Here is a 14575-nt window from a genome sequence, read left to right on the forward strand (position 1 = left end):
GAAGGCTCCCACCTCCCTCGCTGGGAGTCCAGGGTTCGAGACCTGATGTGCTTTCTTTCTTTTTTTTTTTTTTTTCTGTAATAATGCACTGTATTATTTTATTTACATTGTAAGACAGTCAATGGAAGGATGCACACAGGTTTCACATAAATCAAAGTACATCTGCAGGAGCGATTCTTTACGCTAAATGCACCTAAACAGCGGGAATGAAATGAGTGTATTCTGACGCTACCAACTGAGCAAAACAGTACTGTACAGTAGATCTTCAGCGTTTGTGTATTGCACAGGACCTGAATTTCCTCCCTGTGCAGGCCCCCAGGGGGGAAGGGCGATGGGGGTAGGGGGGAGACGATGGAAAATACTGTGCCTTTGAAATGCAATTACATGAGCGTCCGAGTACACTACGGCATACTGTAAACCAACACCAATGGGAAGGAAGTGCCAACCTTATTTTTAATGTGTTCCCGTGACATTCACTTTAAAAAAAAAAAAATTATCTCCAATACAGTACATCCAATGGAAGGATGCACACAGGTTTCACATAAATCAAAGTACATCTGCAGGAGCGATTCTTTACGCTAAATGCAACCTACAGTACAGTACGGTACTGTAAGTGAGCAAAATAGTACTACAGTGGGCGTTTGTGTATTGCACATGACCTGCATTCCCTCCCTGTCTACTGCATGATCTGTGCAGGCTCCCATGGGGGAAGGGCAACAGGCTAGCAGGAGGCGGAGGAAAACACCGTGCTTTACAAATGCGAGCGTCCGAGTCCTCTAAGGCATAAACCAACAGCAATGGGGCGGGGGCCGGGCGCTGTTTGCAGTACTTTCACACATGAAATTGGAAGTCTCTCATGAGGCGTCGTGGGCTAGGGGTGAAGGCTCCCACCTCCCTCGCTGGGAGTCCAGGGTTCGAGACCTGATGTGCTTTCTTTCTTTTTTTTTTTTTTTTCTGTAATAATGCACTGTATTATTTTATTTACATTGTAAGACAGTCAATGGAAGGATGCACACAGGTTTCACATAAATCAAAGTACATCTGCAGGAGCGATTCTTTACGCTAAATGCACCTAAACAGCGGGAATGAAATGAGTGTATTCTGACGCTACCAACTGAGCAAAACAGTACTGTACAGTAGATCTTCAGCGTTTGTGTATTGCACAGGACCTGAATTTCCTCCCTGTGCAGGCCCCCAGGGGGGAAGGGCGATGGGGGTAGGGGGGAGACGATGGAAAATACTGTGCCTTTGAAATGCAATTACATGAGCGTCCGAGTACACTACGGCATACTGTAAACCAACACCAATGGGAAGGAAGTGCCAACCTTATTTTTAATGTGTTCCCGTGACATTCACTTTAAAAAAAAAAAAATTATCTCCAATACAGTACATCCAATGGAAGGATGCACACAGGTTTCACATAAATCAAAGTACATCTGCAGGAGCGATTCTTTACGCTAAATGCAACCTACAGTACAGTACGGTACTGTAAGTGAGCAAAATAGTACTACAGTGGGCGTTTGTGTATTGCACATGACCTGCATTCCCTCCCTGTCTACTGCATGATCTGTGCAGGCTCCCATGGGGGAAGGGCAACAGGCTAGCAGGAGGCGGAGGAAAACACCGTGCTTTACAAATGCGAGCGTCCGAGTCCTCTAAGGCATAAACCAACAGCAATGGGGCGGGGGCCGGGCGCTGTTTGCAGTACTTTCACACATGAAATTGGAAATCTCTCATGAGGCGTCGTGGGCTAGGGGTGAAGGCTCCCACCTCCCTCGCTGGGAGTCCAGGGTTCGAGACCTGATGTGCTTTCTTTCTTTTTTTTTTTTTTTTCTGTAATAATGCACTGTATTATTTTATTTACATTGTAAGACAGTCAATGGAAGGATGCACACAGGTTTCACATAAATCAAAGTACATCTGCAGGAGCGATTCTTTACGCTAAATGCACCTAAACAGCGGGAATGAAATGAGTGTATTCTGACGCTACCAACTGAGCAAAACAGTACTGTACAGTAGATCTTCAGCGTTTGTGTATTGCACAGGACCTGAATTTCCTCCCTGTGCAGGCCCCCAGGGGGGAAGGGCGATGGGGGTAGGGGGGAGACGATGGAAAATACTGTGCCTTTGAAATGCAATTACATGAGCGTCCGAGTACACTACGGCATACTGTAAACCAACACCAATGGGAAGGAAGTGCCAACCTTATTTTTAATGTGTTCCCGTGACATTCACTTTAAAAAAAAAAAAATTATCTCCAATACAGTACATCCAATGGAAGGATGCACACAGGTTTCACATAAATCAAAGTACATCTGCAGGAGCGATTCTTTACGCTAAATGCAACCTACAGTACAGTACGGTACTGTAAGTGAGCAAAATAGTACTACAGTGGGCGTTTGTGTATTGCACATGACCTGCATTCCCTCCCTGTCTACTGCATGATCTGTGCAGGCTCCCATGGGGGAAGGGCAACAGGCTAGCAGGAGGCGGAGGAAAACACCGTGCTTTACAAATGCGAGCGTCCGAGTCCTCTAAGGCATAAACCAACAGCAATGGGGCGGGGGCCGGGCGCTGTTTGCAGTACTTTCACACATGAAATTGGAAATCTCTCATGAGGCGTCGTGGGCTAGGGGTGAAGGCTCCCACCTCCCTCGCTGGGAGTCCAGGGTTCGAGACCTGATGTGCTTTCTTTCTTTTTTTTTTTTTTTTCTGTAATAATGCACTGTATTATTTTATTTACATTGTAAGACAGTCAATGGAAGGATGCACACAGGTTTCACATAAATCAAAGTACATCTGCAGGAGCGATTCTTTACGCTAAATGCACCTAAACAGCGGGAATGAAATGAGTGTATTCTGACGCTACCAACTGAGCAAAACAGTACTGTACAGTAGATCTTCAGCGTTTGTGTATTGCACAGGACCTGAATTTCCTCCCTGTGCAGGCCCCCAGGGGGGAAGGGCGATGGGGGTAGGGGGGAGACGATGGAAAATACTGTGCCTTTGAAATGCAATTACATGAGCGTCCGAGTACACTACGGCATACTGTAAACCAACACCAATGGGAAGGAAGTGCCAACCTTATTTTTAATGTGTTCCCGTGACATTCACTTTAAAAAAAAAAAAATTATCTCCAATACAGTACATCCAATGGAAGGATGCACACAGGTTTCACATAAATCAAAGTACATCTGCAGGAGCGATTCTTTACGCTAAATGCAACCTACAGTACAGTACGGTACTGTAAGTGAGCAAAATAGTACTACAGTGGGCGTTTGTGTATTGCACATGACCTGCATTCCCTCCCTGTCTACTGCATGATCTGTGCAGGCTCCCATGGGGGAAGGGCAACAGGCTAGCAGGAGGCGGAGGAAAACACCGTGCTTTACAAATGCGAGCGTCCGAGTCCTCTAAGGCATAAACCAACAGCAATGGGGCGGGGGCCGGGCGCTGTTTGCAGTACTTTCACACATGAAATTGGAAATCTCTCATGAGGCGTCGTGGGCTAGGGGTGAAGGCTCCCACCTCCCTCGCTGGGAGTCCAGGGTTCGAGACCTGATGTGCTTTCTTTCTTTTTTTTTTTTTTTTCTGTAATAATGCACTGTATTATTTTATTTACATTGTAAGACAGTCAATGGAAGGATGCACACAGGTTTCACATAAATCAAAGTACATCTGCAGGAGCGATTCTTTACGCTAAATGCACCTAAACAGCGGGAATGAAATGAGTGTATTCTGACGCTACCAACTGAGCAAAACAGTACTGTACAGTAGATCTTCAGCGTTTGTGTATTGCACAGGACCTGAATTTCCTCCCTGTGCAGGCCCCCAGGGGGGAAGGGCGATGGGGGTAGGGGGGAGACGATGGAAAATACTGTGCCTTTGAAATGCAATTACATGAGCGTCCGAGTACACTACGGCATACTGTAAACCAACACCAATGGGAAGGAAGTGCCAACCTTATTTTTAATGTGTTCCCGTGACATTCACTTTAAAAAAAAAAAAATTATCTCCAATACAGTACATCCAATGGAAGGATGCACACAGGTTTCACATAAATCAAAGTACATCTGCAGGAGCGATTCTTTACGCTAAATGCAACCTACAGTACAGTACGGTACTGTAAGTGAGCAAAATAGTACTACAGTGGGCGTTTGTGTATTGCACATGACCTGCATTCCCTCCCTGTCTACTGCATGATCTGTGCAGGCTCCCATGGGGGAAGGGCAACAGGCTAGCAGGAGGCGGAGGAAAACACCGTGCTTTACAAATGCGAGCGTCCGAGTCCTCTAAGGCATAAACCAACAGCAATGGGGCGGGGGCCGGGCGCTGTTTGCAGTACTTTCACACATGAAATTGGAAATCTCTCATGAGGCGTCGTGGGCTAGGGGTGAAGGCTCCCACCTCCCTCGCTGGGAGTCCAGGGTTCGAGACCTGATGTGCTTTCTTTCTTTTTTTTTTTTTTTTCTGTAATAATGCACTGTATTATTTTATTTACATTGTAAGACAGTCAATGGAAGGATGCACACAGGTTTCACATAAATCAAAGTACATCTGCAGGAGCGATTCTTTACGCTAAATGCACCTAAACAGCGGGAATGAAATGAGTGTATTCTGACGCTACCAACTGAGCATTACGGTATACCGAGCTGGATCGCTTAGCAACCTGACAAAATGGCCGCCGACCGTGAACTCCCAGCACGTGGCAGCGCTCGGATATGTAGTGAGATACAATATGGCATACATTTCACAGTTCAGGGGGCAATGCTGAAGGAGCGTCACAATCCCCTAGCCAAAATACACAGGGGAGGGATAAGCTACTGTAGGATTGCATACAGTATTACGGTACACCGGACTCAATCGCATAGCACACTGTCAAAACGACCACTACCCATGAACCCCCACCTCCTGAACCCCCACCTCGTGGCAGGCAGCAGTTGGGTATGGAATGAGAAATGGCATAAGCTGTGCAGGCTACGGGGCGATGCTGAAGGAGCGTCACAATCCCCTAGCTCAATTACATTGGGATAAGCGAGGTCTATGCACATTACGGTATACCGAGCTGGATCGCTTAGCAACCTGACAAAATGGCCGCCGACCGTGAACTCCCAGCACGTGGCAGCGCTCGGATATGTAGTGAGATACAATATGGCATACTGTACATTTCACAGTTCAGGGGGCAATGCTGAAGGAGCGTCACAATCCCCTAGCTCAATACAGTATCTCACGCTTACAGTATCTTACAGTATACGCTTACAGTATCTGTGTATTTTGGCTAGGGGATTGTGACGCTCCTTCAGCATCGCCCCGTAGCCTGCACAGCTTATGCCATTTCTCATTCCATACCCAACTGCTGCCTGCCACGAGGTGGGGGTGAATAAAAAAAATAATAAAGTGTGAAAAAAACTACAGTAACATGCATTAGTACTTAAGGAATCAAACCCTGGACTCTGAGTATAGGAAGCGAAACACTTCACCACTTCGCCGCAGACAAATGTATAAATCCGTTGGTTTTGATTATGCTGTAATGGCTACGGGATTAAGACGATAACATACTGTAGAAAATTCCTAATCTTGAGAGGCAATAGTGAACTTGTAACACACATTCATTTGCGACAGTGTACACTACTGGTTTTACAGTACTGTGTTTTGTCTGCGGGACTCGGACGCTCACATACAGTATTCATAAAGTATTGTAGATGGATCATATACTGTATGCTGTACTACTGTATTTGCGTCGGTGTCGTACTGTATATACTGTACAGTACTGTATTAAATAATGCAGCGTAATGAGTACAGTATTTGCTGTATGCAGCGTAATGAGACGCCTTAGTAAAGTAGTCCTTATTATGTATGTCAGTATTGTATTTTACGGGAGACCACACGCATGCGCAGTGGTGATTGTAAAAAGCGACATCTGGTGGCTGATCGCAGGTATTACACGTAAAGGTAACGCCAAACGTCAAATGTCTGTCTCCGTGCGATTAGATAGCCTCTCTGTGGCTATGCGCGCCTCGCTACGCCACAGTGCGCTGCGTATGGTCGAACGGGCCAACCGCCGCGGCCACTCAAGATAAAGGTGGCTACATCTGTACTTCCAATAAGTAATACTAGAGTATAAAAAAATATATAGAATTGCTAAGGAAAAATCACCAACTTTTGTATATTTTCAGCGTAAATGTTTTAGTATTACTGAAAAATACATTTAAACCACAATTTGAATTTGCTTTTTTCTTCTTCCCAAATTTAAAACCATGTACTTAGCAACACATATAGGCCCTCATTCCGAGTTGATCGCTCGGAATTTTTCATCGCATCGCAGTGAAATTCCGCTTAGTACGCATGCGCAATATTCGCACTGCGACTGCGCCAAGTAATTTTACAATGGAGATAGTATTTTTACTCACGGCTTTTTCATCGCTCCGGCGATCGTAATGTGATTGACAGGAAATGGGTGTTACTGGGCGGAAACAGGCCGTTTTATGGGCGTGCGGGAAAAAACGCTACCGTTTCCGGAAAAAACGCAGGAGTGGCCGGGGAAACGGGGGAGTGTCTGGGCGAACGCTGGGTGTGTTTGTGACGTCAAAACAGGAACGACAAGCACTGAACTGATCGCACAGGCAGAGTAAGTCTGAAGCTACTCTGAAACTGCTAAGTAGTTAGTAATCGCAATATTGCGAATACATCGGTCGCAATTTTAAGAAGCTAAGATTCACTCCCAGTAGGCGGCGGCTTAGCGTGTGTAACTCTGCTAAAATCGCCTTGCGAGCGATCAACTCGGAATGAGGGCCATAATCTTTATTAGGAAGCTTCGCTTTTTCATGTACATAGTTTTTTTTTCTACATTAGGAAATATAAAGCAGTACTAAAACTGTCAATTGACTAGATGTAAATAGCTAAATAAGTACATAGTGATGACAAAATGTACTTAATTTATATGCAAAATACTTCATGTGGATTACTTCTGCATGTTAATGTCTGTTAGGGGAATTATAAATAGATTGTGTAATTGGGGCACAGCAGAGAGATAAATATGTGTTGTAAATCAAGCATTACTACTGATGATCATTAAGAGCATATTAAAAATACTTACACATGGGGCACTTGAGAAGAATTTATTACTACAAGTTTGCAATTAACCATCGGAAAGCCCACTGGACTAAAGATGCAAGGCTCAATTAACAATACAGTTTATGTTGTATCTAGTATTCCTGTCGTGGTTAAATTAAAGGAATGTGACATCTACAAGAAACAGAGCTATTTGAAGTAACTGTCAGTCTTTACAATCAAAGGATGGCCTCCTCATAACCAATTAGATCCTTTATCATGCTTAGTAAGATTATAAAGTCCTACTGAGTTCAAACATTGTCCCTATTGAACTGCAACCTCCAGAGGACTGTGTGGTTGGTACCTCAATCGCTAGGACAGAACAGAGACATTTCCTTTCGTTACCACTGAAAAATGCCTCATTTAACTGACTGTTCATACTATGAGGTAAGGAATATTGATGTGTTTTATATACACACTTTTATTTTTAAAGTGATACTATAACTTTACCAAAAGTGAATTTGTTTGGACTGTATGTAATACATTTGTGCCTTAAATACTGAATTTGTATACAAAGTAAAACTTAATATAAACACCAATATCTTTTAACTCATTTGATTTGTTAATATTTTATTTTCCATGGATCAAACTGACATTTATGACATAAAGCATAAATACTTTATTAAAGTGCAACTGTTGTTTCATAATATGTTTGTGTAGTGCTCAAGTGACCAGATCCACATTCTATTTTAGCTTTGAAAAAACAACAAAAAAAGTATGATTCTGTCGATATACTAAATATTTATTTTTTATGTTTTTCCATATAGTATACTCTATACTGTGTACAGATTTACATGTTTGTTTAGCCTTTATGCTTGTGAAGTTTTTGCATTAATTTTATATCATAGTAAGTGATGACAGATAGATAGATAGATAGATAGATAGATAGATAGATAGATAGATAGATAGATAGATAGATAGATACATAGATACATAGATAGATAGATAGAATAGTAGATATTATATAAACAGTTATACATAATGATGCTAAACAATTTAATAAACTGAACTAGCACTTTCTTCATATCACTGTAACTACACTGTACTGGATATTATATATTCGGTATGTTCTGTAAAATATTCTGTACTCTTTATATATTATCCCCATCAAACACAGGCAATACAGTGTTCTTATTACTGTATATACAGTACTATAGTGTATATTTAAACTACTGCCAAATGCAATATAATACAGGGCTTATGAACCTTTAATGACCATTGTACAGATATTTCAAATATGTATTTATTTTATGCTGCAGGTTCAAACACACCTGGAGAACCCAACAAAGTACCACTTGCAACAATCACAAAGACAGCAAGTAAAACAGTACTTGACACTTGGAACCAAATTTTCAACACAGTCTCTTTCATACTCACACACCGCCCTGCCTGAAGAAGTAACACCACCACTAAGAAATGGACATGTGTCTCCTTCGGAACAAAGTTGTGCAGGAAATAACACTGTGACAAAATTATTACATTTGGGAACCGGACACAAAAATGAGGTATTATGTATATAATTAATTATCAGATGGATAAAATTAATGTAATAAACTCATACAATCTGATTTGTGATATCAAATAAAATCTAATGAAAATCACATACTGTACAGTTTATAACCAGCACTTATTGCTGCTTAACCGACTCCCTATAAGCATGGTGTAAGTCTTTTAGGCAGTTTTTTTATATAACTGGGAAGTTAACTGTGATATTTAATAATGTAAGATCATTATTTTACATGTCATTTAAAAAAAAAGTGTTTACTGGTGTACCAAACAGGAAAGATTTGTAAAGGTTATAAAGAGGTGCAATTGAATGTCTTTCTAGTGTACTAAAAAATATTACAAGGGTCCATATACAGCATTAATAATTATCTTGAAAATACTGTATTTGGAAATGTAGATTGCCATAGTCCCCACTGACACCCTCTATCTGATATATTTCTTCCTATGTTCAGGTACTTCCACAACTACAATCTAATATGGGGGAGGCACCATCATCATCATCATTACTCCACGGAGTTTGTATTCAGGTCAGCTTTGTAGCATGTTGTCTAAAGTCCTGTAGAGTTAGAACCTTAACAAACGTGCCATCATACAGCAAATTATACACTTACATTTCAGCTAGAAATGGAGGAATTTTGCATGAAAGGAATTTTGCAGTGAAACTGACATTTCACAGAAGTGTGAATTTCCGGGTGAATAATCTTTGAGTGCCATTTTTGCTTCGCCGTTCCACAGAATTTCCATCCCACTCTGTAGTTGTAATTTCTGCATTCCACATTTCAGTCTATATATAGAACTGGGGAGATAATGGCGTGTCAATTCATTGTGATCTACAGTATGATGTAGTTTGGGTAGAAGTAGGGAAATCTGTGTGAGAAACATACAAAAATCTGTTCCAGAACCCAGAAAGACGCAAATATGCTGCAAATTCATTTAGATCATCTCGATTTAACACAATCATGATATTAAATAATTTTTATGATTCAGGTCTACTCATGTAGTATTGCGCACACTCACTGATATTCCAATACAATTAAATGAACACATGCGTCATCACAGTGTAAATGAAATAGAGTATAATTTGCACAATACTATTATACAATAGCACAAAATTGCTTAAGCCTATTGAGTTATGCTGTATGCGGGTTTATTACTGCTTTTTTGCATTTTATTTAAACTTTTCTAAGTTTTGATATCGCATTAGTGGGGAGACATACAATCAATTGGAAAGATAAAGCTCTACATAGATTTTGGGATTGACTTACTAAAATGCCTAGACAGTTCTCTAGGAGGTCGCCATCTTATAAACATTGGTTTCCATGGGTAGACTCTATGGATGTTAATATACAGTAGCATAAATCAAATGGGAAAGTGTGCATACATTTATGTAAAGTATGGTTTCCTGATACTTTATCTACATGATCAGACTTGTATATGTGATGTTACTGTATTACAGTAATCACTATATAGTTGCATACAATATGGGATTCCATGTTATTCCCATTATGCTATGCATGATCATGGCTTCCTTGAGTTCACAGATGCACCAGCACTGATTGTTTTTAATAAGAGGACACTTTCTAAATCAGAAGTGCAATGTGACTATGTAACTGCACAGCTCTCTCATGACAATTCAAAGCCGGAAAGGCTTTAATATGACTAAACAGGCTGCACTGGGCTTGTACAGTCACAGGGATTCAGTGGAAGAGGTAGGTCTGGCATGTAGTGTGTATGGTAGATGCTGTGGATGGGGGATGAGATGTCAGATGAGCCCTGGTAGAGATTATGCCCCATGGACCTGTAGCAGTATGGCAATGCAGCCATAATAAAATTAAAATAAATATGTGGCATTAGTAAATATGTATGGAAATAGACAATGTTTGTTATTTAGCCTTGCGTTTTTTTGCCAAATTCAGAAGTTACTAATTTGCCAAATACTGCTATGCTCTGGAAGTCCATTTTATCAAAGGTGTACAATTTGTGCTTCAGTACTCCATTAGGTGACCCAGAGTCTGTCTTTGGGGTCCCCTGTCTACTATACATGTTATTAGAAACCACCTCATTTGCGTCCCAGAAAATGGAACTTAGAAAGTGGGTTCCAAGCTAAAAATAGGTTGTTATAAATCGCTAAATTATGGTTCAAATTCAGACCATGAGCAATAACAGATGAGTAATCTATCCATGAGCCTTTTACTAGACCTTTTGTATTATGCATGTCTCATGCTTGCAAGATCTTATTATTTGGATTTTGGTGACGTTATACATTATGTGTACACAGTAGTTGGAGAAGGACAGAACTGATGTACTAAAATGTGAATCAATATAAGTTTTGTTTTGATCAAATGAGATTCTTTAAGTAGCTTACACAATTTCTAACTAAGATCTTCTTCATTCTATGCTTTAGTAAATTTAGACCATAACGTTAAAATACAATACTTAGTTACCTCATGTAAATGTTAGGAAAGCAGTGGAGTCAGTCTGCCTGGTCCATAGACAGGCACACATATCTACAATATTATAACTGTCAGCTTATGGTCAGTAAGACCCACCTAACGTACTAAAGGTGCAAGGTCACATTGCATCATCATTGCTACTTATTAATGAATGCATTCAAAATACAGCATATAGATTTTTTGACCTACAAAAATACATAAACATTATACTTTATATAAAAAGTCTGTAATTAAAAAGTTTTTTTTTAAATCATGACACCATTGTTTACAAATGCAAACAAGTAGAATGTAAAATGCTTAGTTTATTGCATGATATTGATTTACTACATAGCATCTCATCAGATACAGTAGTATGCCATATCAGTCTAATGCAAATTAGACTAATGAAGGTTATTCTCTAATTGGTTGTTATAGCTTTCTTCCTGATCCTATACAGTAGCTTCCATAATGGGAATGGTGTTTACAAGTGTGTTTTTAAAACTGTGACAGTGGAAATCTAGTACAGTAACTGTAACATTATCCCACTTAGGTGTTATATGTAGTTGTACAACATGTAAATGTCCTAAGATCACTTTTAATGCATTTTATTTACTTTAAAACAGATGGAAGAAGTTATTGATGACATAATTAGTCTGGAATCAAGTTTCAATGATGATGGGCTGAGCTGCATAGAACCTTCAATGCTACTGCCAAATAATGTAAGTGTATAAATTTAAAAAACATGATAATAGTTTAAGATTTAATATATCATATAATGCTAAATGTGCCCTTATAGTTATGACAACCTTAGATCTGAAAAATACATAGTAGCTATTTTTTTAATGCTAAAACCTTTGTGCAAAATATAATTACATGTGTATTATAACTAGATATGTGCGGCGGACACTTTTCAAGTTTGTGTTTTGGTTTTGGATCCCCCGTGTGTTTTGGATCTGGATTGGTTTTGCCAAAACCACCCTTTCGGGTTTTGGTTTTGGATATGGATGATTTTTAAAAAAATATATAAAAACAGCTAACATCACAGAATTTGGGGGTAATTTTGATCCTACAGTATTATTAACCTCAATAACATTCATTTCCACTTATTTCCAGTCTATTCTGAACACCTCACAATATTTTGTTTTTAGGCCAAAAGATTGCACAGAGGTCGCTGGATGACTAAGCTAAGTGACACAAGTGGGCGGCACAAACACCTGGCCCATCTCGGAGTGGCAATGCAGTGGCAGACAGGATGGCATCTTTAAAAACTAGGCCCCATAGAGCACATAATGCATAGAAAGAAAAAGGTGCAAGATGTAATTGTTCTTGGGCCCTCCCACCCACCCTTATGTTGTATAAACAGGTCATGCACACTTTAACAAACCAATCATTTCAGCAACATAGTCTGTCACACGACTGTGGCTGAAATGACTGGTTTGTTTGGGCCCCCACCAAAAAAGAAGCAATTAATTTCACCTTGCACAAATTGGCTCTACAGAGGCAAGATATCGTCCTCATCCTCCGATTCCTCACCCCTTTCTGTGAGTACATCCTCCTCCTCACACAGTATTAATTTGACCCCACTGTAAGCCACCATCACAGGTTCCTGTGTTCTTTCTGAAGGCAATTGCTGGTAAAGGTCTTCCTGGAGCAATTTTTTATTTATTTTGATGAACATCATCTTCTCCATATTCTATGGAAGTAACTTCCTACGCCGATCGCTGACAAGGTTACCGGATGCACTAAACACTCTTTCAGAGCACACACTGGAAAATAAAGCCAGTTTGTGCAATGGCCTCCAAATTGCCTCTTTTTCCTGCCAGTATACATATGGACTGTCTGACATGCCTACTTGGATGCTGTCACTCATATAATCCTCCACCATTCTTTCAATGGTGACAGCATCATATGCAGTGACAGTAGACATGTCAGTAATTGTTGGCAGCTCCTTTAGTCCGGACCAGATGTCAACACTTGCTCCTGACTGCCCTGCATCACCGCCAGTGGGTGGGCTCAGAAATATTAACCTTTTCCTTGCAGCCCCAGTTGCGGGAGAAAATGAAGGAGGAGCTGTTGACATGTCACGTTCCGCTTGAGTTGACAATTTTCTCACCAGCAGGTCTTTGAACCTCTGCAGACTTCTGTCTGCCGGAAAGAGAGATACAACATAGGCTTTAAACCTAGGATCGAGCACATTGGCCAAAATGTCATACTCTGATTTCAACAGATTGACCACCCTTGAATCCTGGTAAAGCGAATTAAGGGCTTCATCCACAAGTCCTACATACTTAGCGCAATCGCTTCGTCTTTGCTCCTCCTTCAATTTCTCCAGCTGCTTCTGCAAAAGCCTGATGAGAGGAATGACCTGACTCAAGCCTGCAGTGTCAGAACTGACTTCACATATGGCAAGTTCGAAGGGTTGGAGAACCTTTCACAATACAGAAATCATTCTCCACTGTGCTTGAGTCAGGTGCATTCCCCCTCCTTTGCCTATATTGTAGGTGGATGTATAGGCGTGAATGGCCTTTTGCTGCTTCTCCATCCTCTGAAGCATATAGAGTGTTGAATTCCACCTCGTCACCACCTCTTGCTTCAGGTGATGGCAGGTCAGGTTCAGGAGTGTTTGCTGGTGCTCCAGTCTTTGGCACGCAGACGCTGAATGTCAAAAGTGACCCACAATTTTTTGGGCCACTGACAGCATCTTCTGCACGCACCTGTTGTTTCTCAAAAAATGCTGCACCACCAAATTAATTGTATGTGCAAAACATGGGATGGGCTGGAATTTGCCCAGATATAATGCACGCACAATATTGGTGGCATTGTCAGATATAACAAATCCTTAGGAGAGTCTAAGTAGGGTAAGCCATTGTGCGATGATGTCCCTCAGTTTCCGTAAGAGGTTGTCAGCAGTGTGCATCTTACGGAAATCGGTGATACACAGCATAGCCTGCCTAGGAAAGAGTTGGCGTTTGTGAGATGCTGCTACTGGTGCCGCCACTGCTGTTGTTGCTGCGGGAGGCAATACATCTACCCAGTAGGCTGTCACAGTCATGTAGTCCTTAGTTTGCCCTGCTCCACTTGTCCACTTGTCCACATGTCCATGGTTAAGTGGACAGTGAGTACAACCGCATTTTTCAGGACACTGAGGACACTTTTCTTATTGTCCCTGTACAGTCCGGGAATCGCTTGCCTATTGAAGTGGAATATAGACAGGATTCGGTACCGGGGACACAGTACGTTTATCAACTGTCTAAATTCTACTGCACTAATGGCAGATACCGAATGCACGTCTAACACCAGCATAGTTGTTATGGCCTTAGTAATCCGCTTTGCAACAGGGTGACTGCTGTCATATTTCATCTTCTTTGCAAAGGACTGTTTGACAATCAATTGCTTAGTTGAAGTAGAACAAGTGGTCTTCTGACTTCCCCTCTGGGATGATGATCAACTCCCAGCAGCAGCATCAGCAGCGCCAGCAGCAGTAGGTGTACCACTAAAGGATCCTCCGGAGGAATCCCAGTTAGGAG

The 14575-nt window shown here is 41.2% G+C and overlaps 1 protein-coding gene across 1 annotated transcript in view; it reads left to right on the forward strand.

Annotated features, from left to right (window-relative positions):
* TFEC (transcription factor EC) overlaps positions 1 to 14575 on the forward strand; it is a 184016-nt gene that overhangs the window by 68427 nt on the left and 101014 nt on the right. The window contains exons 2-4 of the mRNA XM_063927239.1: positions 8370 to 8615; positions 9069 to 9143; positions 11672 to 11767. Of these exons, the coding sequence (XP_063783309.1) occupies positions 8370 to 8615; positions 9069 to 9143; positions 11672 to 11767 (417 nt within the window). The remainder of the gene's footprint in view (positions 1 to 8369; positions 8616 to 9068; positions 9144 to 11671; positions 11768 to 14575) is intronic.

Source organism: Pseudophryne corroboree, chromosome 6 (assembly GCF_028390025.1).
Source record: "Pseudophryne corroboree isolate aPseCor3 chromosome 6, aPseCor3.hap2, whole genome shotgun sequence".
NCBI classification, from domain to species: Eukaryota; Metazoa; Chordata; class Amphibia; order Anura; family Myobatrachidae; genus Pseudophryne; species Pseudophryne corroboree.